The sequence below is a fragment of the Myxocyprinus asiaticus genome, chromosome 3, assembly GCF_019703515.2.
Source record: "Myxocyprinus asiaticus isolate MX2 ecotype Aquarium Trade chromosome 3, UBuf_Myxa_2, whole genome shotgun sequence".
Lineage (NCBI taxonomy): Eukaryota > Metazoa > Chordata > Actinopteri > Cypriniformes > Catostomidae > Myxocyprinus > Myxocyprinus asiaticus.
In genome coordinates, this window is record NC_059346.1 from 2,606,540 (window position 1) to 2,634,363 (window position 27,824).

The window sequence follows — 27,824 nt, forward strand, 5'->3', positions numbered from 1 at the left end:
CTGGCCATGCCCTCCTCCTTGTCAAACTAGTTCTGAAGTGACGTTTTCGAATTAGTAACAGAGGAATGAGCACATCTTTTGAACTAGCCATGGTAGATCCCAATCAGTGGCGTAAAAAGTAATTGTGGTGGCTTAGTGGGCTAAAGCACATAACTGGTAATCAGAAGAATGCTGGTTCGATCCCCACAGCCACCACCATTGTGTCCTTGAGCAAAGCACTTAACTCCAGGTTGCTCCAGGGGGATTGTCCCTGTAATAAGTACACTGTAAGTCGCTTTGGATAAAAGTGTCTGCCAAATGCGTAAATGTAAATTTTTTTTTTTTTTTTGTGACAGTCCTTAGTTTTTCCTCATTATTTTATTTACTTGTTCGGTGAACTGTTGCATATAAGCAATATCACAATTGCAATCATGCTGTTGGCCCTAAATCAGCACGGCTGTGATTAACGGTGGCCTCATGCCTGCAGCCGAACCACAGCCGTAATGATCTAGGGTCATACAGCATATATATATATATATATATATATATATATATATATATATATATATATATATATATATATATATATATATATACACACACACACACTCACTGAGCACTTTATTAGGTACACCTGTACACCTACTTATTCCTGAGATTATCTAATCAGCCAATCGTGTGGCAGCAGTGCAGTGCATAAAATCATGCAGGTACGGGTCAGGAGCTTCAGTTAATGTTCACATCAACCATCAGAATGGGGAAAAAAAAGTAATCTCAGTGATTTGGACTATGGAATGATTGCTGAATGAATGAATGAATGAATGAATGAATGATTGAGGCTGGTTTGAGTATTTCTGTAAAATACTGGTTTGAGTATTTTTCTCCTGGGATTTTCACACACATCAGTCTCTAGAATTTACTCTGAATGGTGCCAAAAACAAAAAAAACATACAGTGAGCGGCAGTTCTGCAGATGGAAACGCCTTGTTGATGAGAGAGGTCAATGGAGAATGACTGATTCGAGCTGACAGAAAGGCTATAGTAACTCAGATAACCACTCTGTACAATTTTAGTAAGCAGAGTAGCATCTCAGAATGCACAACACGTCAAACCTAGAGGTGGATGGACTACAACAGCAGAAGACCACGTCGGGCACTTTATTAAGACCATAGTGTTCCTAATAAAGTGCTCAGTGAGTGTGTGTGTATATATATATATATATATATATATATATATATATATATATATATATATACTGTATATCAATGCTTGGGTCTCTGAGGGTTAAGCTGGTCTTGTAGTCTGGTCAAGCTGAAAAGTTAATTTACATATCGAACTCTTGAAGGTGGCCAAAACAGCCCGTTTCAGTCTAAAGGTCAGATAGAGGGTGGAAAATGGTCATGAGAACTAAAATATGACTCTGTTTTGGTATTGCAAAAAATATACGTGGACTTAAAAAAGGGGGATAGAAGGGTAGAATATGACAGTCTTACTTTGTCCAGTAGGGGCTGACACTGTGGCACTTTGCTCTCGGGACTCTCCAGTTTGACAATGCTGATGAAGATGGTTTCCTGACGCTCGTCCTCACTGGTGTTACACAGAGACAACGGGTGAGACTGCAGAGAGACCGAAAGAGACAATCAAGAATACATACACACTAGAAAAGTCAAACATGACGCAGCTCATGGGGGTTTTGAAAAAACATACTCAATAACTCCACTCCAAGCGCTCTTTCTTCTCATATAATCAAACCATTTACACTCAAATCAATATTTCCGTCCATTTATTAATTTGTGAAGTAGCTGTGTGATAAGTGATATAATAAGTGAGATAATGTACTGATAGATGATAAACAGTTTTGGTACTGTGTGGTGTCGCCACTTGATGTCCAATGTCAAATCTGGATCCTGAAGCAAAACCAGTTTGAGAACCCCTGCCCTACATAAACCTCATAAAACAAAATGAAATAGAAAATATTCAAATGACACATACAGCAGCACACGGCCTGTGACTTTAGTATTTGATCATTCTTTGATGTTGAAGGCGATACACAACCTTTTCTGTGCATGTGGGTGTGCATTTGACTAATAGTTCCCTTATCAAAAAAAGTCAAAAGAGACGTGTGTGACAGAGAGAGACCTTATCAGCTTGCCTCATGAATATTAATTAGCTGATGCAAAACACCCCAAATCCACCACTGGTGTAAAGATTTCTGCAGGACTCACTGTCCCCTTTTCTCACCCATCCGAGCGGAAATCCCAACATGAAACTGAGCCGATGACATCAGCAGCTGGCACATCAGCAGAGATGATGACATCATTCAGACACATGGGCTGCTGCATGTCAATCAAAACCACAGACGATTGGGACGAGGGAAAGAAGTGGAGAAGGACGGAAATGATGCATCTAAATATAACATTTAAACTCTCTTGACAGAGAAACAACATGTTTAACGCATTTATTTTTATATCGGTTTCATTCAGTTGTGTGTGATTTCTAAATAAATTAATCAGAATCTTCAGAGGTCAGGAGGTCAGATGTCCCCAGCGGAGCACCGGTTTATTAGTACATGATGGAGAATTTATTTAGAAATCAAAGCTAGACTAGACATTTAACAAAAGTCAAGTCATTTGTCTTCTATTAATGGTGAAACTGAACCATCATCACACTTTCATGTCCCAGGGGTTGATTTTTATGAAAACAAACAGATTTTGCTATATGAAGGTCTCATTAAAACTGACTTGGAAACTTTTTACCAGGCCTTCATCATTTATTTGTTGTACTTTTCAAATGTCTTTTAATATAATATTTTACTGTTTTAGCCAAGACCTAGACCAAGACTTTAAATATCAAACACTAAAAAAAAAAATGGACAAAAGTGTCAATGAAGAGCATGCTTGAGAAGGGATGTTTGAAGAAAATAAAGAAAATTAAAGGTAAATATCACTTGTGAGTACAGTATTTTTATTGGGCATCATTTCCAATCAGGCTGTAATTTTGCCAAATTATGCAATTCATTGTCTGTATTTAGAATACTTAAAATGTTTGTTACGAACATAGCCTTAGCAAGACAAAGGTGATAATTTTATTCCAAAAACGTTATAAAAATTTAATTTCTATCAGCATCATTTCCACCACAGAATTCTATTAAGAGAATATTTGACCAGATTTGATGCATAACCTCGTGCGACCCAGCGTTGTATTTTGGCTTCGCTATACGCGACGCATAATTTAAATTAATTTAAACCAACTGAATACTGTTCACATGACTCTACATTGTCATTTAAGTGTTAAACTTCTGGCGCACCGAGTCACATGACACAACAACATGACGCTGATTTCCTTGAAGCGCTTCTATTGGACACCAAACGTGCCTCTGGTAAGAAATCTCTTCGAGTTTTTTCACCGAAACCTGTTTAGTTATAAAGAGTAGAGTCTCTAGTTTCGTTTGATATGCCAATTTAAAAACATTTTGGTTGGTTATTAAGTGCTACTAGTTACAAATCAGAATGGGAAATGGAAAATGCACACAGCAGTCACGCTCAGGAGGTTAATGTTGATAACCACACAAATTAATTTCCACTCGTCCCTCCTTTTCTTTAAAAAAAAAAAAAAGGAAAAATCAAGGTTACAGTGAGGCACTTGTATTGACGCTGACTACCACCCCTGGAGTCGTGAGTTTGAATCCAGGGTGTCCTGAGTGACTCCAGCCAGGTCTCCTAAGCAACCAAATTGGCCCGGTTGCTAGGGAGGGTAAAGTCAAATGGGGTAACCTCCTCGTGGTTGCTATAATGCGGTTCTCGTAGTGAGTTGTGCGTGGATGCCGCGGAGAATAGAGTGAAGCCTCCACACGCGCTACGTCTCCACGGTAACGCTCTCAACAAGCCACGTAATGAGATGCGTGGATTGACGGAGGCAACTGAGATTCGTCCTCCACCACCCGGATTGAGGCATTGGGAATTGGGCATTCGAAATTGGGGAGAAAATAAAAAAACCAAAAAAATAAAATAATTTTTGGAGGGATTAAATGCAGAAATGTGAATCTTATCATTTTATTAAAGCACTTTCATTAATTCTCTTGTTAAAAATTGTGTATTATTTAAGCTGTAAAGTTGTTAGAGAGTTAGAGAGAGTTGTTGGAGTTGAGAGAATTTCATGCACGTTAAACAGCATCTGTTACGCATACAGCAGTACTAACGTAATTCTTCACTGTGGTTGACTCAGTTAGTGACAGTCATCAAATTCTAGGCTTGAAGTCTCTACGCAACTGTTTTTGTACTAGCCTAAGAGGATATGTGGCCCTTTAACCAAAATAAAGTGGAAAATTAAGAAAGACATCTTAACGGCTGGATCTGGAGTGCCTCTATAATCCCACAAAACCTCCTCTCACGAATTCTCACATGAAGAGCCATTTTCATGATTCTCAGCGGCCCTCAGGCCGTACTGCTAGTAAAACCAGCTCAAACTTCTGGAGCCACGGTTCGGCGTATGGCATGAAGCTAATCATTATCTCTGCCCTGCATATACCAGCTCGATTTACCATGAAGACACAAGTCTTACGCAGCCTATCATCACCGCTAGGTATTTTTGTCTCACAAAGACTCAGGAATCTAAAAACGACATCGGTTCCGACCCCAAGAGACACTCCATTTGGCTTTTCGAAACCCGACGACCATACACTAATCAAACGGTGGCACGCACAGATTATTGACAATTGTCCGAGCTGTCCGTTATGTCTCCCACAGAACGGTTTGGGACAAGATGTCCTTTCTACGGCTTTGTAGTGGCATATAAAGAAATTCCAGCGTCATCTCCTCAACCACAGCCGAACTGCTAAAAATACTTGTAAATCGAGCAGCCTTGAAAACAAATGACGGACAGCACAGATAATAAACAGTTTATTGTGGAACTGCTTTCTTCTTCTGCCAATAACACAGTTTGTTCATGTGCTGCCAGTCCGGTTTAAGCGCACGAGTCTCTCGCTTCAGTTTTTCTTCCTCTATACCTCACATCAACCCTTCAATTTACACTCGTTCAAAGCTAACATTACAAACAGAGGGCTTTCTCACAGGCTTTGCACTACTGAAATGTATTATTATTTCTATGTTAAGGAAATAGTTCAAATAGTAAAACAGATTTTAATGCACATTTATTTGGCCACTATGTTTCCTAAAGAGCACGTCAATAAAGATAACAGAGGTGATTAGGTGCTACTCCAAAAACCCGCAATTAGCATTTGAGCCATGAGTTCCCTCAAGTATTTCCTATGGGCTTTATAATAGCAGTTTTAGATTGGTTAAAATTATTTGAAGATGCTTTCACGTTTTGTTCAAGACCATAAATTACACAGTCATACCTCGAATGTAAATTTTGAAGGTGTTGTGTCTTTTATGTATCAGAACCTGCTCAATAGTACTTTGGATTATCCACTGAACCTAAAAACATACATTACTTGAATTTCTAGCGAGTTAAACCCTGTTAAAACCCATGTTGCTATCACAATGCTAATTAAGGGCTACAACTACCATAAGCATTGAGCTACGCGCTTTAGAGCATGGACGAATGTTGTAGACCTTAATTAGCAATGGGTTAGCAACATGCATTTGTAAAAGACACAACAGGGGTCTACAATTGAGGTCTGACTGTGTGTAATTTATGTTCTAGAACAAAACGTAAACGTCTCTCCAAGTAATTTTTACCACAGATCTTATTTTACTTGTAATTCGAAACTCAATATTTTGAATTGCATTTGAATTTAAATGATTAAATATCATTCTCCTTTGTTTTAGTTAATGCTCACTGGGGGGTCTAAATACAAATATTATTGGCTTATTTAATTATTTATTTTAAGGCACAATTTACAATCACGTTTCTTATCAAACCACATTATTATGACTCCAAGACATTACTATATTACAGCTTCTTTTTCTGTTAAAGCATCGTTTTCTGTAAAGCTGCTTTGAAATGATATGTGTTGTGAAAAGCGCTATAGGCCTACAAATAAAAACGACTTGACTTAATGAAGAAGAAAAAAACTCTAGTTATTATTTTAACTAGATTTTTATTTCATGCATTAAATATTTTGGTAACATTTTCTATGAAGCCCATATTTATAATGCACTGCAAAGGCATTATACTGCATTCATACTTATTTATATACGATTAACTTTATTAGCTTCTGCTGCGTTAACATTGGATGTTGCTTGTGTTATAATGCATTATACTCTAAAGTATATCTATGAATAGAGGAAATCTTATAATGTATTATAACTGTAATTATTATTTCTAATTAGTTATAACTTATTATAAGGTGTATTATGAGACATTGCTAATGCATTATATAATGTTTTTCTTCCCCGTTTGGAATGCCCAATTCCCAATGCACTCTAAGTCCTCGTGGTGGCGTAGTGACTCGCCTCAATCCGGTTGCCTCCACGTCTGAGACCGTCAATCCATGCATCTTATCACATGGCTTGTTGAGCGCATTACCGCGGAGACATAGCACGTGTGGAGGCTCATGCTATTCTCTGCGGCATCCACGCACAACTCACCATGCCCCCACCGAGAGCGAGAACCACTAATCGCGACCACGAGGAGGTGACCTCATGTGACTCTACCCTCCCTAGCAACCGGGCCAATTTGGTTGCTTAGGAGACCTGGCTGGAGTCACTCAGCACGCCCTGGATTCAAACTCGCGACTCCAGGGGTGGTAGTCAGCGTCTTTACTCGCTGAGATACCCAGGCCCGCTAATGCATTATTATGCCTTTACAAATCATTATAAATATGGGGTTTGAAGAAAGTGTTACCAATATTTTGAATCTACTTGGCTACAAAAAAAAAAAATCACATGCCATTTCAGAGCAAATATATAATTATCGAGATATATATTGAATATCATCAATAGGTTGAAAAATATTGAGATATTTTTTGCCATATTCATACATAAACAGTCTTGCTCAAAAGTTTGCATATCCTTGGAGAATTGGTAATATATGTACCATTTTTAAAGAAAACATGAGTGAGCAGGCAAAACACATTTCTTTTATTTCTTATGGGATTCATATTCAACTGTAGGTTATAACAGAATGACACAATCATAAAACAAAACATGGCAACAAAGAAAACAACGAAATGACCCCTGTTCAAAAGTCTTCATACCCTTAGTTCTTAATACTGTGTATTGCCCCCTTTAGCATCAATGACAGCGTGCAGTCTTTTGTAATAGTTGTCTATGAGGTCCCAAATTCTTGCAGGTGGTATAGCTGCCCATTCGTCTTGGCAAAATGCCTCCAGGTCATGCAAAGTCTTTGGTCGTCTTGCATGAACCGCACGTTTGAGATCTCCCCAGAGTGGCTCGATGATATTAAGGTCAGGAGACTGTGATGGCCACTCCAGAACCTTCACCTTTTTCTGCTGTAACCACTGGAGGGTCAACTTGGCCTTGTGCTTAGGGTCATTGTCGTGCTGGAATGTCCAAGAGCGTCCCATGCGCAGCTTTCGTGCAGAAGAATGGAAATTGTCTGCCAGTATTTTCTGATAACATGCTGCATTCATCTTGCCATCAATTTTCACAAGATTCCCCGTGCCTTTAGAGCTCACATCCCCCCAAAACATCAGTGAGCCACCACCATGCTTCACAGTGGGTATGGTATTCTTTTCACTATAGGCCTTGTTGACCCCTCTCCAGACGTAGCGCTTATGGTTGTGACCATAAAGCTCTATTTTGGTCTCGTCACTCCAAATTACAGTGTGCCAGAAGCTGTGAGGTGTGTCAAAGTGTTGTCAGGCATATTGTAACCGGGCTTTTTTGTGGCATTGCCGCAGTAAAGGCTTCTTTCTGGCAACTGGACCATGCAGCTCATTTTTGTTCAAGTATCGTCGTATTGTGCTCCTTGAAACAACCACACCGTCTTTTTCCAGAGCAGTCTGTATTTCTCCTGAGGTTACCTGTGGGTTTTTCTTTGTATCCTGAACAATTCTTCTGGCAGTTGTGGCTGAAATCTTTCTTGGTCTACTTGACCTTGGCTTGGTATCAAGAGATCCCCGAATTTTCCACTTCTTAATAAGTGATTGAACAGGACTGACTGGCATTTTCAAGGCTTTGGATATCTTTTTATATCCTTTTCCATCTTTATAAAGTTCCATTACCTTGTTACGCAGGTCTTTTGACAGTTCTTTTCTGCTCCCCATGGCTCAGTATCTAGCCTGCTCAGTGCATCCACGTGAGAGCTAACAAACTCATTGACTATTTATACACAGACACTAATTGCAATTTAAAAAGCCACAGGTGTGGGAAATTAACCTTTAATTGCCATTTAAACCTGTGTGTGTCACCTTGTGTGTCTGTAACAAGGCCAAACATTCAAGGGTATGTAAACTTTTGATCAGGGCCATTTGGGTGATTTCTGTTATCATTATGATTTAAAAAGGAGCCAAACAACTATGTGATAATAAATGGCTTCATATGATCACTATCCTTAAATAAAAGACAGTTTTGTTTGCATGATCAGTCATATTTTCAAAATCAATGCTAAAATTTCACAATTTCTGCCAGGGTATGCAAACTTTTGAGCACAACTGTATATATATATATATATATATATATACACACACACACACACACACACCGATCAGCCACAATATTAAAACCGCCTGCCTAATATTGTGTAGGTCCTCCTCGTGCCGCCCAACAGTGCCAAAAATGAATACTTTAAATATAATTTATTTATAATAATTTAATAATTCAGTCAGGTGGTGCAATTTTGGTGACATTTTTATGAAATGCCTTTTCATAAAAATGTCACCAAAACTGTACCACCTGATTTAATTATTAATAATACTCTAAAACAAAATTGTTTCACTGCTTATTTTTTAAGGAACAATGATAAAGCTTATTCCAAACTACTTGCATGCCAGCATGTCTTTGTCAAGAGTTTCAGCTTTTAATGAGACATTTATTTTTTTGTAAACTGTCAACAGACAGTCACACCACTTAAACATTTTTATCAAAATGACTTTGAACTCAAAAATCGAAAACATATTCATCATAGTAAAGGTTCTCAAGTTATTGTTTGGTGTGAATTGCATTTTTAATGTAAAAAAAAAATGAGCATAACGTCATTGACCCATATAGCAGATACATGAATTTGCACAGTCTTTCACTTATTGGAAGCATATCAAACAATATTGATTACTTCTTACACTTCACAGATGTTTGTCCAATCAAATGCTCTCTAGAATGAGAATGTCCCTCCCACTAATGACATCTGTAACTGACTAAGAATAGCAAGTAGCAAATCGTAATTCTTGGCTGTGATGCTAACTGTTAGCTATTTTTGTAAAAAAAAAAAAAAAAGAAAGAGCCCCTTGATATTCCCCACCTAAACTTCCCGTTTCATTGGAAAATGTGTCAACATAGCAATAAAAAAATGCATTCTTCAACTTCTTGGCGTCTTTAAAAGATGATAAGTCTATGTATTTTGCTAGCTATACATGATTAGCATTTCATTATTTGCATCTAGCATTGCTTTTTTTCCCTACTGTCCCAATCAGAGGAGACCTGTGACCCATTTTTGGTCGCAACCCATCTGTTGGGAAGAGAACAGAGTGGATTGAGTCTGTAAAAATGATTTGTGTGATGGTTGGCGAGGGTATTAGAGCTATTGTCAAAACAGCAGTGAGCTCAGATTACAGATGTTGCCTTCAGTGGCTCGCTCCAGATCCCATTGAGAAGCAGGAAACCCACACCATAATGAGCCCGGCATAATGACAGCGGCAGAGTCGGATTGTCTGCTGACTCAATGAGCTGGATTAGAAGGTATTGTGGCGGTTTTCAAGAAGAGAAGACGAGGAGACATCACAAAATGAAGCCGATAGAGTCTGGGTAACTTCACCTGCATGAATCGACAGTAAGTTCACAAGCTTCTCACATTCAAACGCTGAGAAAAAAAAAAAAAAAACTGTTGAATGAATCAGCGAATTACAGTAAACACATGGGGGAAGACACAAGAGTCCTTATTACCACTGCTCATACTGAGGGTTGGGGATTTGAACAAAGCCCTTAAAGATTAATTAAGATTAACATTTTAACTTCTGTTGTCTTTTATTCTGTTTTGTGTAATACTTACATTTACATTTATGCATTTGGCAGATGCTTTTATCCAAAGCGACTTACAGTGCACTTATTACAGGGACAATCCCCCTGGAGCAACCTGGAGTTAAGTGTCTTGCTCAAGGACACAATGGTGGTGGCTGTGGGGATCGAACCAACAACCTTCTGATTACCAGTTCAGTGCTTTAGTCCACTACGCCACCACCACTCCATACTTCATATAGTGCGCGGAGAGATGAAAGTACGAGCTGTCACAAAACGTCTTTCTCCACAAATGATGATGAGAAACCCCGTAATCAAACACACGGTGCTCTCAGACTGAAAGAGTCATCGTAAACTCCTTCCATATACAAGCTCTCATCCAAACGGCCACATCAAGACACGGCTGTTTTATTGTTGTTTTATTTTAGAGCGTAAACACGACTCGCTCACACAAACAGACTCCATGGCAACCATCTGACCTCTGAGAACCAATCAATTACAAACGCTTAAACAACCAGATAATTAACAGCTGAACTGGTTAGCTACTTCTTCCCCCAAAGTGGTAAATACTGGGGAAAAGTCTTGAAACATACAGTGACAAACACTGTGAAGAGAAAACATTTCACCTATGGCATCATACAGAATGTAAAAAGTTCTCCTATACGGCAACATATAGAACTTAAAGCAGACTCCAATGGAATTATCTAAAACTTAAAAGGTTCACCTATGGCATCATATAGAACTTAAAAGGCACTCCTATGACACCAAAGAGGGGTTTTCCTAAGGCACACAGAATAAAAGAAACTTAAAAAGGTTTTCCTGTGACATAAAAAACTAAAAAAGCCTCCTATATGGAATCATGTAGAAAATAAAGGGGACTACAATGACATATAGAACTTAAAAAGGTTATCCTATGGCATCATATAGAACTTAAAAGGCACTCCTATGACATCAAAGAGAGGTTTGCCTCTGACATCATATAGAAATTGAAAGGTTCTGCTATGGCATCATGTAGAACTTGGACGGGACTCCTACGGAATCATATAGAATATAAAAGTTACACCTATTACATCATATAGAACTTAAAGGGGACTACTATGACATCATATAGAATTTAAAGGGGACTCCTATAGCATCATTTGGAACTTAAAAGGAATCTTTTGTAGCATCATATAAAATTTAAAAGAGTTCCAATGGAATTATATAGAACTTAAAAGGTTCTATGATGACATCATATAGAACTTAAGGCTTCTATGGCATCATACAGAATGTAAACAGTTCTCCTATATGCTATCATATATAACCTAAAGGGGACTCATATGGAATCATATAGAATATAAAAGGTTCACTTACTGCATCATATAGAACTTAAAGGGGAGTACTATGACACCATATAGAACTTAAAGGGGAGTACTATTACACCATACTGTATAGAACATAAAGGAATATGTTGTAGCATCATATAGAACTTAAAAGAGACTCCAATGGAATTATATAGAACTTAAAAGGTTCTCCGATGGCATCATATAAAACTTACACAAGGCTCCTATGACATCATACAAAATGTAAACAGTTCTCCTATATGGTATCACACTGAACTTAAACAAGACTCCTATGACATCATACAGAATGTAAACAGTTCTCCTATATTGTATAGAACTTTAAGGGGACTCCTGTGACATCATATAGAACTTGGATCTTAATAAGGTTCACCTACGACATGAAAATAGAACTTAAAAGGCACTCCTATGACATCACACTGAAATTAAAAGGTTCACCTATATAGCATCATATAGAACTTAAAGAAGACGCCAATGGAATTATATAAAACTCAAAATGTTCTCCTATAGAATTAAAAGGGACCTCCTATGGCATCATTTGGAACTTAAAAGGATCCTTTGTAGAATCATATAGAATTTAAAGGAGACTCTAATGGACTTATATAGAACTTAAAAGTTTCTCCTTTGGCATCATATAGAACTTAAAAGGCGCTCATATGCCATTAAAGAGAGGTTTTCCTGTGACATCATAAAGAACTTAAAAAGTTCTCCTATATGGCATCATGTAGAATGTAAATGGGACTACTCTGACATCATATAAAACTTAAATGAGGCCCTTATGATATCATACTGAATGTTATAGGTTCTCCTAAATGGTATCATATAGAACTTAAAGGGGACTCCAATTAGGGGTGGGGGAAAAAAATCGATTCAGCGATGCATCGCGATTCATACTCAAACGATTCTGAATCGATTCTCAAAAGAATCAGAATCGATTCTGAGTTCAGTTTAAATCACGGTAGAGCAGTGGCGCGTGCCAAAGACAGATGTAGAAACAAAGACGCGAGTGCCCATTTGTGCCCAAATGAAACTATGAGCCCCGAAATTCTTTCACAAACCCACGCAAATAGCAACGGGAGAGTTTATTCGTGATAACATGCCAACAAACAACATGAAAGACGAGCTCGCACCCATTATTGCACTGATTTGCACACAACAGGGGAAAACACAGAAGAATATAATGACGAGGCAGCAGTTCGGGAGATGTTGGTGATGTTTTCATTTAATTCTTTTTTTTTCCTCTACTCTTGCGCGCTCTCCATTTCATTGGCTTTTGTCATTGCCGGTCACTCGCTTGTCAGGACAATACACACACCTGATGATAAAGGTTTGAATCCATCGTAGCTTTTGCGACAGGGTCGTGCGAGCAAACAGATGGAATAGTTCATACAAGACGCTTGTTAAATTCTGAAGCAACAACTGCGCTATTTAAACCGCTTTACTATCACCTGCGCAGGTGAGGAGAGGAGAAGCTGACAGCTGCACTCTCATAGAAGCAGATATATCATCCTGGACCAGCAACTTCCAGTTGTTAAAAATTAAAATGAATAGCATGGCATAGATTAATTATAAATAATAATTAAATACTATTAAATGATTTACAATGCTTAAAATAATAATAATAATAATAATAATAATAATAATAATAATATAATCAGTTGAAGTAATAGTATTCAGTGTGTTTTGATGGAGAACCAATATTTTTTTCTTGTGATTTTAAGAGATTTTTTATAAAAGTTCTAAAGAAAGAAACGGAAGATAATCTTTTAAACTATAGAACCATTTATTTAATCTTGTGGATGTTCCATGTTTTGTTCACAGCTCATACTGAATGTAAAAGGCCAGTTTATGTAATGTGACTTATTCTGATTTATTAAAACAGCATTAAATAAAAAGCTGAAAGGGAAAAAATAGAGAGTAAAAAACAAATTTTGAAGAAACTGAAAAAAGAAAGAAATTGAAGGACAAGATGCATCGTGATGCATCGAGAATTGTTTTATAACGAATCATTACCCTTTGAATCGTAATCGAATCGAATCATGAGGCCAGTGAAGATTCACACCTCTAACTCCAATGGAATTATATAGAACTTAAAAGCTTCTATGATGGCATCATATATAACTTAAGGCTCCTATGACATCATACAGAATGTATACAGTTCTACTATATTGTATCATATAGAACTTAAAGGGGACTGACATCATCACATACATTAGAACTTAGAACTTTATAAGGTTTGCCTATGACATCAAATAGAACTTAAAAGGCACTCCTATGACATCATACTGAAATTAAAATGTTCTGCGATGAAACCACGTAGAACTTGGAGGGGACTCCTATATGGAATCATATAGAAACTAAAAGGTTCTCCTTTGGCATCATATAGAACTTAAAAGGCACTCATATGACATTAAAGAGAGGTTTTCCTATGACATCATACAGCGATTAAAAGGTTCTTCAATGAAATCATATAGAACTTAAAAAGGTTTTCCTGTGACATCATAAAGAACTTAAAAAGTTCTCCTATATGGCATCATGTAGAATGTAAAGGGGACTACTCTGACATCATATAAAACTTAAACGTTCTGTTTATGGCATTATATAGAACTTAAAAGGTTCTCCTATAGCATCATATAGAACTTAAACGAGGCTCCTATGACATCATACAGAATGCACAACTTGGAGGGGACTCCTATGGAATCATATAGAACATAAAAGGTTCCCCTATATGACATCATTTAGAACTTAAAGGGGACTACAATGGAATCATACAGAACTTTAAAGGAGACTCTAATGGACTTATATAGAACTTAAAATGTTCTCCTTTGGCATCATATAGAACTTAAACAAGGCTCCTATGACATCATACAGAATGCACAACTTGGAGGGGACTCTTATGGAATCATATAGAACATAAAAGGTTCCCCTATAGGACATCATATAGAACTTAAAGGGGACTACTATGGAATCATACAGAACCTTAAAGGCACTACTATGACATTAGAGAGAGAGGTTTTCCTTTGACATCGTACAGCAATTTAAAAGGTTCTGCTATGACATCACGTAGAATGTAAAGGGGACTACTATGACATCATATAAAATTTAAGCGTTTTGTCTATGGCATTATATAGAACTTAGAACTTAAAAGGTTCTACTATGACAATAACAACTTGGAGGGGACCACTATGGAATCATATAGAACTTAAAAGGTTCTACTATGACATCAAAGGAACTAGCACTAGCAACTCCAAGGCAACTACATGGATTCTATTCCCAGGGATCACACTAACTGATACAATTTATAACTGAAATGCACTTTGGATAAAGGTGTCTGCAAAGTGAATAAATGTACAGTTAGTGTCAAATGTTATAGCCAATGACAACAGCCTGTAAAACTCTTTTTGGGACCCTCATTTCGAAGATTGCTCTCATCCTGTTTTTGACATGTTATTTGTACAGTGGCTTTCATGTGCTACTGGATATTACTAGGAAAATGTCAGATGATATGAGGGGACATGTGGAGAAATATGAGAGAGAGATGAGATCCTTCCAGAACAGCATGGAGAATTGAGCGACAGGAATGCAGTCTCAGTGTAAACATTGTTGAGTTGCGGAATGCTGCCACCACACTTTGAAGTTACTGATCCCCTCCTCATCCTCCCCGCCCCTCTCTCTCTCTCTGACTGGGTCTATCTCTACAATAAAATCCTCCTTATCGCTGCCGTGATCCGAACACTCAGCAGAAGAAAAGAATGAATTCTTCTTTACAGTATCAATCTCACACACAGTGTCGCACCTGTTCCTATTGCACAAGACTGTATAGGAGAGTGTACTGTTTACACAGAGCAGCCAGTACAATCTCTCTCATAAGGGTCAGATGTTTAGAACGTCTACATTATATCTATAACATTCCAAAAGAGATTCAGGTAAACAGGAGTGATTTCAAGGGAGCTTCCACTTTCACAGACTGCCGCCACCTCGCTGGAAACACGAGACACGGTGCCTCACGTTCGCCAGCGGATGGACCAACGAGGGCAGAAAAAAACAGAACAAGAGTACCAAGAAAAAATAACAGGATCTCTCCGTCTTCATTTGTGTCACGGGCGTCTCTGGCCAGCGTTCCGAAACCCCATCACAGGCGGAGGGGAAAGTCATCAGCCTTAAAATCCCCTCCGCAGCCACAGATCCACATCATTCCGCTTTAAAGTATATTTTTGACATAATTACAGAAGAGGGCGAAGCGTCTCGAGTCATCCTCCGGGCCCGGAAAGATCGAACGCATAAACACAGGCCTCCCTCCTCCGCCCACACCACCAATCTCTTCTCTGGATCCAGCGTCTAGATGTTTTTCAATCCTTATTTTTTCCAGGACGTGTGTGAGGAAATCAGTAATTAATGGGTCTCCCGTTTGGGTAGCCATCAGAATAAATCATCTTAAATTATGTCAGAAGCTTTAAAGCTGATAATTCTGGTAATTTAACACTCACCAAGCGCCGAATGCCAGTAAATTATCTTTGGCAAGGAAATAGAGTTATAGGAAAAGTTCTCCCGAAAATGAAAAATCTATCATTCACTCACCTGTTTCTTTTCCAAACCCATTTAACTTTCTTTCTTTCATGGAACACAAAAGTTAGATTTTTGATTCAATATCTTGGGCTCTCTTTTCCAAATAATGAAAATAAATGGGGAATGGGGATGTTAAGCTCCAAAATGACAAAAAGCACCATAAAAACTATCATAACAGTAGTCCTTATGACTTGTATGCTATATTGTGAATGTTCTAAAGACATATGAATTAAAACCACCTGCCTAATATTGTGTAGGTCCCCCTCATGCCGCCAAACCAGCGCCAACCCGCATCTCAAAATAGCAATCTGCTGTGTAACAGTGTAACTACAGATGTAATTAAATGCAGGTACTTTAAATGTAAGTACAACGCAACAACACGTACATACATTATAAATACATTGTATCAAATGCTCAACTACATAGTAGTTAAGCGTGTACACACGCTTTAACCAAATGCTAATTTTAAAAATATGTCTTTAAATGCTTTTTAAAAATGCGGATGCTTTGCCTAGCTCGGAGCTGGACTAATTTCAATTGGTAAAATGAATGATGACCGAATTTTGTGCACACAATCTTCGCTAACTTCCCTTACATCAACACCATTGCTTTTTGCTTGTGTCGTGATCCAACGGCATTGAAATCAAACCTGATTTAGTGTGTGTAATGCCTCCATATTTGATTTGAACGCTACAGCGGAAGAGAAGATTATCAGTGAATAATGACTAAACTTCTGGTCTGTTCCTCACACAAAGCCGCGTTCAAAGACATTATAAAATGCTGATAAACACATTCTATATTACTGTGACAAGTTGGTTAGCAAGTGTAAACAGCCTACAAACTAGTGTACTATATTACTAGGAAGAATGGTTTATTATTTGTATTAATAATAAATTTAATTTAATTTATTGATGTCTTTTATTACATTACTCTTGCAATGTTTTATAAAAGCAAAAAGCCACTTGATTCCATGCGTCGCAGTGATTTTATCATGGTCCGCTTCGCACAAAACAATAAGGCTGTCAAATTAATCTGCGAGTATTTTTGGAATACAAGATAAAAATACACATTAGAATAATAAAAAGCCATTACATCTAGCTCTCGTGTCAGCATTTCGCAACATAATGAATGTGTTTAAAATGCAAAAGGAAAGGAGTTCAATTTCGAAAAGCGCGTCTCAAGAACCCTAGTTCAAGTTCAGCCTAGCGTACTTACAGTTGTGATTAATAAAAAAAAAATACCGCCAGTATTTTGAGGTTTGTGCACCGCAGTACTAGTACTGTGCAACACTAAGGTGGGGATGCACCGATCAAGGGCGTAGCAGCCAGGGGGGACGAGGGGGACACAGCCACCGCACTCTTTAAAAAGATGATTTTTGTCCCCCACACTTTTCCAAGCTAAACTCATACTGAGTCCAAATGGTGGATTTGTTTACAGTATTCTTTGTGTTTTGTTACTTTGGGCTGATTGAGTGACCATCCAGCCGAAACAACCCTTACATAACAGTCCGTCAGTCTGACAGTCTTATCAACACGGCTCTGTTCATTTCTACAAAGTTGCTTTCAACAACGTTCATTTATCCATGTTTTTTATCGGCATTGATGTTGATCTAAATTAATAATCTAGAGATGAGCTATTTTTAATATCAGCTCCTGTTTTTTTACCTCTTTGTTGGTGTGCAGTCGACAAACTGTAGGGAAAAAGAAAGATCTCTGTGTTCTTAGAACACATTTTACTGAAGTCAATAGATATGTAGACATACTTTATACATGAAAACATACAGACGTTATTGAAACTCATAATAATACAAGACTATTATTGCTGACTATTAAGTCATGCTCAGCAGCTCACAAACTGTAGGGAAATGATAGATTTGCTTTGTTCTTATAATGCTTAAAACCTCAAATAAAGTCTCTTTGAAGGTCTGTAGACATACACATTTTAAAGGATTAAAATTTTCTTTTGATGGTTGATTCAGTGACTCATTTCACACAAGACATCAACCGGTGGCATCGTCAGAAATGGTCACTGAATCATTAAATGGATCTGAACGGATTTTGGTGAACGTGGTCAAAACACTCGAGCCACTTGGATACATTTAAATCCCACAATGCACAAGCACAGAGTAAAAAATAAAATTGTGCACATGCACAGTTGGCATTATTGTAATTGATTAAATCATTTATTCAAGGACCAGCTTGTGCTCAGTCTTTTATTGTCATGTGTGAAACTTTTATTTTTGCAGCTAATTTAACTAAATTTGCACTTAATTTGCCATACTTTAATCTTTAAAATACTACAAGTATATAATACATATATAATGATATAATACGTATACCATACTTGTATATTAATATATAATGTAATACAGTAAATAGTGCACTGTAAGTGTTGGATCTGTGCGAGCCACCTACTGACAGCTGTGTCCCCCCCACTTTTAAAATGACTGCTACGCCCCTGGCACCGATGTATCAGCTGCCGATGTTTATCAGCCAATTATTGTCCAAATTAAAACCATATCAAATCGGTAATAAGCATTAAAACAACGATATGAAAAACCAATAGTTGATTTATAATTAAATAGGAACACACTTTGTAAAAACATATAACAAAAGAACATGTAATATTTAATTGTTATTCCATCTCGTTCTCGCATTAATGCGGGAAAACAAATGCCATAAATGGGCGTGACAGTTGTGAAAAGAGCACTTATAGGCTACATGACGAGGGAAACCATCCAAAACGGTTTGAAACCAGCAGACTTTGACTTCTGAGATATCGGGATGATATCCGATAATGCAACACGATTGATTGAAATAAGATTGAAATTGCAATATGACTTTGTGCGATTACTAAAACTTAAAAGGCTGCGTTTTAAACTGCAAAAACATTAGTACATAAATGTTTTAGAAGTAGAAAATAACCGTTTTTCATATCAATCATCATGTTATCATATTTTTTTAATCGTTTTATTTTGTATGTATCATTCACAGCGGCTCTCTTTAAAATTTTGGCCTGTCATGTGCTCAACAGATCCAATATTTCAAGAGCACCTATTATGGTTTTTAAACGTGCCTAATTTTGTTTTAAAGGTCTCATACAATAGATTTACGTGCATCCAAGGTCAAAAAACACTTTAATTTGCTCATAATTTAAATTGCAGCACTACCTTTTTTCCCCAGTGTCAAAAACGACTCGTTCATTGATCCGTTCTAAAGGATTCATTCTAAACTCCTCCTTTCAGAGAGCATACTCTGCTCTGATTGGTCAGATGTCCTAGTCTGTTGTGATTGGTCTACCGCTTAGTGTAGTGTTTGAGGGCGGGTCAAAGCTGTTTGCGAGCAGCCAATGAAGACCAGAGGCGGGTTTTTTGTTACCAAATTACGTAGGTTACAGGAAGTAAGTCTGGAATTACTAACGACTCATTTCAGGTGTTCAGAATCGGTTCTTTCTTTTAGGAGTCAATAACTCCATCTGTCGTGCACTTTGATTTTTGAAACTTTGCAGACTTTTTTACATTCACAAACAGCTATATAACACACTACATTGAAAGGAAATATTTGAAAAACCATAATAGGTGCTCTTAAACTAAAATTATTTATTGTTAAACAGTGAAAAGGCTTTTGTACCTCGTTGTACATTTTCTTAAGCATTCCAAAGTAAATCTGTGATTTGATGATAAAATAAGTTAAGTAGCAAAATATCGGTATCGGCCTACAGTTTTTGTTTGTTTGTTAAAATCAGTATCGGTGAAAAATGTTCAAATTCTATTAAAATTAGGGATGCACCGATACCACTTTTTCTCTTCCAATCCGATTCCGATATCGGAAATCTCAGTATCGGCCGATACCGATCCCAAGCCGATACCAGTGTTGTTGTTTTTTTGCATAATCAGTTTCGATATCTTTACATTATTGTGTGGAACTAATTGGGTATGCACACAAACCTCTAACTACACATTATTTCAATATAAATGTATAGCTTATTAAGAAACACTTTATTATTAACTCCTCTACTGGATAATGTAGCAGCAAAATTAACAGTCATTCCAGTCTTCAAGAAACCAGTTTTATTTTTGCCTTTTTTTTTTTCCCCAAAAATGTTTCAATTTGCATCTGGACTTTAAAGGATTCAGATCTCTTTTTTTTGTTCAATTTAGTTGTAAGACATCAGTCCACTTTTCATTCACACAATTATTTTTTGGAACCCATTAAACTTAAATACTGTTATAAATTGTAAACAAATACTAACGATGACAATAATAATAATAATAATTAATTTATATTTTAAATACAACAGCTATATATTTAAATCGTGCACTTTTTAAACCCTCACGCTTTTATTTTGACATTCTGAACTCTCCAGGAAGTCCTGTATGTGTCTGTTTGTAGGCAAGTTCACAGTAGTTTAATTCGCTTCTTATTCAGATTCTGGTAAAATGCTCCTCCGGTGCTGTTTTAAAAGCATATTATAAGTGAACCGAACTATTGAGCATCTACATCTGAGATGTTGTTCGTGAGTAGCGCTCAAATATTGCGCACCGCTGTGAAGGATAAAAATATCCGCGAGTGCATCACCAGCCTGCGTGTGAGTTTGTGTCAACAGAGCAGCAGCATTCACTAACGCACTGGCGCTGCGCATACTATATATTTACTTATTAAACACAGTCTTTTGTGATTCACAGAGCTATCGCTCGTCTTCAAGTGGCTTTGAATAAAATGTGCGAGTCATATGAACTGCTTTAATGGTGTTTTTATGGTTCTTTTATGTCATTTTTGGAGCTTGACAGTAATGAACATGACTAACACACAGTATCGGATTTGGATCGGGCTCGTCGGACCGATACCCGATCCGTCTAAAAGCTTCAGTATCGGAGCCGATACCGATCCAGGTATCGGATCGGTGCATCCCTAGTTAAAATAGAGCTGTCTATTGAAGCATTTCCTTTCTCATTTTACTTTTAAACTTAGGATCTGAGAATATGAACTGGCTACGAAATCGTATGATTTATACATTAACTATATAACGCGGTGCTGTTTGGTTTATATTTATGAATTGTACCCTCTTTTTGACTAGGAGACAACATCAATTTAATAATCTGGTAATCCCTGATTAAATAATACATTGAAATAAAAATGTTAGTAATCGGAATTTAGTTTCTCTGGCATTTTGATAGCCCTACCTGACAACACCCCTTACGCGCTGTAAAATCACTTTAACAAATGGCCTCTCATGACTTATTGCTTTAATAATCCTCTTATGCATCCCAGTGAGATGTTTATGAGTAGCACAGAGGAAATGATAACAAAGACTCCAGGCATGCGCGCCTCGTGTTTTGAGTGCAGTTTGTTGACCAGCTCTTCTCTGAAAACAGTTAAAAATCGATATTTTTATCTAAGGAGAAGCAGAGAGACTACTCGACTACTACTATATGACAAAACCAGCCCAGGGAGCGTTTCGAGAGCTCCTTAACTAATTTCCTGCTGGCATATGAGTTTCAATCTCCACATCTTCAAAGAGCTTCTGTAAAGTCATCTAATCTTCTTTATTTCCTCTTCTCTGAACAGCTCTACTCTCTCTTAAATCACTCCATTAGTTTGCTATTCCTAAGAGAGAGAGATTTATCACTTGGGATCATTCTAGGTCAGAACTTTAGTATGAAGACCGACAAAGGTTCAGGGGGTGACTGTTGCTGTAATTTCGCTGTTATGAGTTATTGTACAGTTCTTGAAATTAGCAATGCCAACGTGCATGTCAAACCAGTACTTGTCACAGTTACCTTGAAAGTACAGTGACCATTGGGTTCTCGAGCTTCAAAATGACATGAAAACACTATTGAAGTACCATAAAAGTAGCCCTTAAGTCTTTTGATCCACATGATAGCGATCCATCACCGATGTCAAACTTTGTGCAACATGTCTTGCAGAACCTTATTTGAATATATATGAAAACGAGATTTGAGAGCTACGGGGAGGGAAAGATTTTCAGTGAATAATGCCATCATCACAACAAATGACAATAACAACAACAGTCCGTTACTCACACAAAGCTATCATATAGAGCTTTTTATTTTGGTCATTTTTGGAGCTTTATAGCCCATTTCACAAGTCGGAGGCGGGCAATAAACCAAGGTAGAACCTGGTATAAATAACCCTCTGTTATTTATAGCTTAGTTTTTAGTTGATTTTATTAGTATAACATTTAAAGCCATAAGACATGTGCTTTTATGTTTTTACTGTTATTATTTTCCCTTTTTTGAGTTATTTCACCTATTGGGATTTTATTTGAAGTGCCGTTCCTATGAAGAATGGAAGAGTGAATGGAAGAGGAGAGAGCAACCAGCACACCCAAACACATACCCGTTATTGAGCCACAGTGTAGTTAAAGGAGTTGTAAAGTATTATAGTTTTTTCTTGCATTCATTACTTAAATAAAATAAAAAAATATATCCATATTTGATTTTCAGGATATTTTCTGACCGCCCGCTCCCATCCACATTTCATGGAATCACCATCCGTTCCCACCTTCAGCTCGGAAATGTAATCCTGCAACACAAGAAACAACCTGCAGGAATGCACCTCTACACGTCCCGTCACCAGTGCTTGAAGTGAAGAAGCCAGTACTCTCTTCTATCCCAACTAGACAAAAACTGCAATGCTCATCATCTTTTTCTGGCCAAGAACCATTTATTCAGTCAGATATGAAATGTCTGACTACTTTCCCACGTGATGTTTTGGGGTGTGTATAACATCGATGTGAATCATAAGTATTTTATATTTATTTCTGTTTTTAAATTTCATCCCCAATTTTGGAATTCCCAATTCCCACTACTTAGTAGGTCCTCGTGGTGGCGCGGTTACTCACCTCAATCCGGGTGGCGGAGGACAAGTCTCAGTTGCCTCCGCTTCTGAGACCGTCAATCCGCCGCTTCTGAGACCGTCAATCCGCGCATCTTATCACGTGACTCGTTGTGCATGACACCGCGGAGACTCACAGCATGTGGAGGCTCATGCTACTCTCCACGATCCACGCACAACTTACCACACGCCCCATTGAGAGCGAGAACCACTAATCATGACCATGAGGAGGTTACCCCATGTGACTCTACCCTCCCTAGCAACCGGACAAATTTGGTTGCTTAGGAGACCTGGCTGGAGTCACTCAGCACACCCTGGATTCGAACTCACAACTCCAGGGGTGGTAATCAGTGTCAATTACGTCACGCCACAGTAGCATCATCTCTTCAACTCCAAAACTCCCCAAAATTGCTAAGAAACTACTGTGTTCATATTAGCAGTGTCCATAACATTTATGCAGTTTAAAGAGACACTACATACACAAATAATTATACTGAAATATTAATGCTATTTGGAGTCTTCTGTGTTTTGCAGCATTAACATTTAATAACAGTTAAACAATTATTTAGGTAAGTAACATCTGACTATTAAAACATTCTGAAAATTGATATATTTTATTAGTAGAACTATTATTCACATCAGGGATGTTGAATTACGCTTCATGCCACCCTTGAATGAGTCTGTGCCCCACATGGGCCACCCCAGTCAAAAAAATCTGGACACGCCACTGGCACTTCTTAATCTCATTAGACCCCTGCGTGACTGCTAGAATGCTCCCTTGCTACCTATTTAGTGAATGACTTAACCTCCAGTGTGCTGTCTGTCTGCACTGGTCTCAGAACAGTTTGAAATGCTCCTTATTATCATCATAACTCCATATAAAGCCTCTGAAAGCAACATTTTTCAGCGTTTGGATGCATCCATTTATTCTCAATGTGATAATGCACAGTGAATATACAGGAATGCATTTACTAATGTTAATGAATAGAAGCGTATTGCACACTGATAACAAAATATATATTAAAATGAAGAGAAGTGTTAATGTTGAAAGTTATTCAAAATAACTAACTTGTTTTTTGAGGGAATAATGTCCCAAAATCCACGTTTGTGGATGCCATGTTTATCAGCTTGCTGATGCGCGAAAACATTAATACCCCTATAGATAATGTAACTTTTTGGTGGATCTAAAAAGCTGCAACCATAGATGTTTGATGTTTTGGTTGCTGTAGATCACGTGTGAAAAACTTTGAGATCTTTCTGTTGGAAATCACGTATAACAAACACCACAATACTACAGAGGCAACAGCTTTGACGCTCAACATCACTAGAAACAACTACACGGGTTTCGTGCAGGAACTTTGTGTATAATCACTCCTCCAAAATCAGTCCTGTTGTCTCAGTGTCTACTCTTTTTCCATTTCATGGTTGAAAGCAGATCAAAGAGATGAAAGCACAGCAGTCATGCTCGGGAGTAACAGCTACAGTGTTTGAGTTTCATTTTCAAAACACATTCATAAAAAAAACAAAAATGGCTCATTACACAGGTGAATCAATGCCACCATGCACGTCAAACCAATACTCGGTTACAGCAGCCAGTAAAATGACTCAGGAAAAACAAACCTAGTAAGAAACTAGCTAATCTAGGCAAGGAAGTAAGTTCAACTCTATCGAGCACTACAGTCAGGTTCCGGAAATAAAAATCACCTCAATCCGGATGGTGGAGGACAAGTCTCAGTTGCCTCCACTTCTGAGACCGTCAATACGTGCATCTTATCACGTGACTCGTTGTGCATGACACTGCGGAGACTCACAGCATGTGGAGGCTCATGCTACTCTCCACGATCCACACACAACTTACCACACGCCCCACTGAGAGCGAGAACCACTAATCGTGACCACAAGGAGGTTACCCCATGTGACTCTACCCTCCCTAGCAACCGGGCCAATTTGGTTGCTTAGAAGACCTGGCTGGAGTCACTCAGCACGCCCTGGATTTGAACTCGTGACTCCAAGGATGGTAGTCAGCGTCTTTACTTGCTCAGCTACCCAGGCCCGAGGTCGGATCTATTAGGTTAATCAAAAATATAAGATATTTTGATAGTTTTATGAATGGGCACATTTTGTTCAGGTCATGTGGAGTAACCCTCAGAAAACTTCTTGATATTCGTGACTCAAAAAGTCAGTCAAAAACAAAACAAAATTACCTTGAAAAATTTGTCTGAATTTGTTTTATATATATATATATATATATATATATATATATATATATATATATATATATATATTTTTTTTTTTTTTTTAATTTAAGTTTTCTACACTCAAATGCATTCAAGTTGCATGGAAAGTATTTTAATACCTTTTACTTGATGGTTACACCACATTAATTTTTTTAAAGATTAAATATTAAATATTTTTATTTATTTATTAAATTTTTATTTTTTGAAATAAATAAAAAAAAAATGCTGTTTTTCAAAACCAACATGGACACAAAGATTACATTTCTATGAACTTGATAAATATGTTTTATACTAGATTTTAAGATTTCTCATTTGTCAATGTTATGGAATAATAGTGTTTAACCCTTTAAGCTCTGAAGGTGTTTTTAAAGATTTAAAAACAGGGAGGGTCAAGTGTGTGGTATCATTGTAAAGAAAACTTTTACATTTTTTAATGATAAAGATTATAATACATTCTGAGACTCTCAGCCTAAAAAACTACTGAAAAAAATAAAAATAAAAATATGTAGCCAAAAATTAGTTTTTTATTATTTTTCTTATTTGACATTATGTATCTCTGGGTGTAAATAAGGTTCCGAAAAATTGCTTTTGTTTTGTTCCCAATCATGTCAGCTGTATTTGAGAAAACTTTTGTTTTGATACAACAAAGCAATCAAAAGTTATAGCATTACAAAAATAATTGATCTTGGTGTCCAAAAACATCTCCAGACAAATAAAACATAATAATTGTACATAAGAACTAATTACACATGCAAACACAACAATGACTAAAGGATTGCATAGCATGCAGACATGATTTTAGTAATGAGATTTCACAGAATGAGTTTCATTCTGTGTCATTTGAGTCATCATTGAGTCTGTGTCATGTATTTGGCGCCATCTCCTGGTGGACATATGTAACATTGTGCTTCATGTGGATTATCTAATGATCTATACATCTGATTATCTTGTGTGTGGACCCGTTTGAAAGATAATCACCTCCTGTAAGTAATACTATGTGATATTTTAAACTAAGCAACACCAACATGATTGTCAAAGACATATACTTCACTATTACTCACTATATTTTTGTCTGTGAGTAAAACAAATAGGCTGGTTGTATTCTACTCTTTGAGAGCTTTCCAACAACATATGACACATGACTATTTGATGAGTCTGATGTTTTAACTGATTACAATAATATGTAGAGCAAATTTTTTTTAAATAAAATTATCAAAACGCAACACTTCTGATTTGACTGCAAATTTCAAAGCACTTGTTCACTTTTGGTCATAATGCCTACATGCATTTGAAAAAAAAATGTTTTTCCCATAATCCTGAAGAGAGATCAACCAATCAGAAAAGTGGTTGTTGCCATGGAAAACCAGATTGCAATTAAAAATTCTGTAGCAATAGCGTGGTCCCATGAAGCATTAAGGATGACTGAATTGAGTCGGTCTCCCTACACTCTCAAATTACTTATATATATATATATATATATATATATATATATATATATATTTGCATTTATTTCAATACTTAGCAATAAACTTTAAAGATGTTGTTTTTCTATTGTTTTTTTGGTTGTTTTTTTTTTTACTAATAATCAATGATTTTAAGTCAGTAGTTTTATATTGTACCATCGCTTTCACAATTCTTCATGGAATGAGTAATTAATTGACTCATACGTGAATTTAAATGCACAGTCTTGTATTGATTTTCATTTACGTTTTTGCTTCAAATCAAAGTTTATAATGTTGTGATTCATATCAAAGCTGGTTGGTTTGGCTCGAGGCTTGAAACTCTTTATTAAATAAAAATAACATAAATATTCACAGAACCAAATCTGAAAAAGTGAGCTCTATGGTAAAAACGTTTCGGTTTCTCACAGGACAATGGACCTCACGGAGACTGCCTTCGCCTCAGGTTATAAAGGGCATCTGTACAGGGCAGAAGGCAGTATCGGGTTTGACCTCTGACCCTTTGTATAATGTGAGACAGGCGCTCCATCACTTACAGAATGTCACTTCCTCTGCGAGTGAGACTCCTCATGTCCTGAGGGGACAGACAACGGAGACACCACAGGTGTATAAGGGTGACCTCACAAAAGCATTTCCAGAACAGGACAGGGTAATATTTTATTCCAAAATCAACAAAAAGACACTTTAGCATTGTCTGGTTTTTTTTTTTGTTTTTTTGTTTTTTTGCATTGTGACATTATTTTCATGACAATTACACACAATTTCCTTCAAAAGTCTTATTGCTGTAATGCAAATCTCATTATGATTACTATAAAGTGTAAAAAAATATTTTTTGGTAACACCCCTTTGGGTGTTCACCATTGGTCTGTTGTTCTGCCAAACCCTCGATCTTTTTACATTTGAAAGATCAAGGGCTTAAGCCCCCAAATCCCCCTAGTGACGCCACTGTTTTTGACCCTGATCAGCAATAAATCGAAATGTATTTTTCTTCAATGGAAGAGGACGCAACTAAAATAAGATGCGTTTGGAAAAATAGACAGCTCCACTTTATAGTTCCGGGGTGTTTAGAGGAAACAAAGGGATGTGTTAAAGAAAATTCCAGCTCCATTTTTAAGTCAGAGCCTTTGTAGGCATGCCAGAACACAACTTCCAACACACACACACCTGCACCAAAGCAAAGAATGAAATCTTTCAGATCAGTAAAACATCATAGCCAAAACAATAAATTAGTTGAGAAGTTCAACTCTGGCAGTTCAGGTGGTGTGTATTTGGTGAAAAATGCCTCACTGCAA

The 27,824-nt window shown here is 37.2% G+C and overlaps 1 protein-coding gene across 2 annotated transcripts in view; it reads right to left on the bottom strand.

Moving 5' to 3' along the window:
* LOC127423293 (E3 ubiquitin-protein ligase RNF43-like) overlaps window positions 1–27,824 on the bottom strand; it is a 157,963-nt gene that overhangs the window by 35,504 nt on the left and 94,635 nt on the right. For both annotated transcript variants that reach the window (XM_051667491.1, XM_051667483.1), the window contains exon 2: window positions 1,472–1,594. In XM_051667491.1, the coding sequence (XP_051523451.1) occupies window positions 1,472–1,594 (123 nt within the window). The remainder of the gene's footprint in view (window positions 1–1,471; window positions 1,595–27,824) is intronic.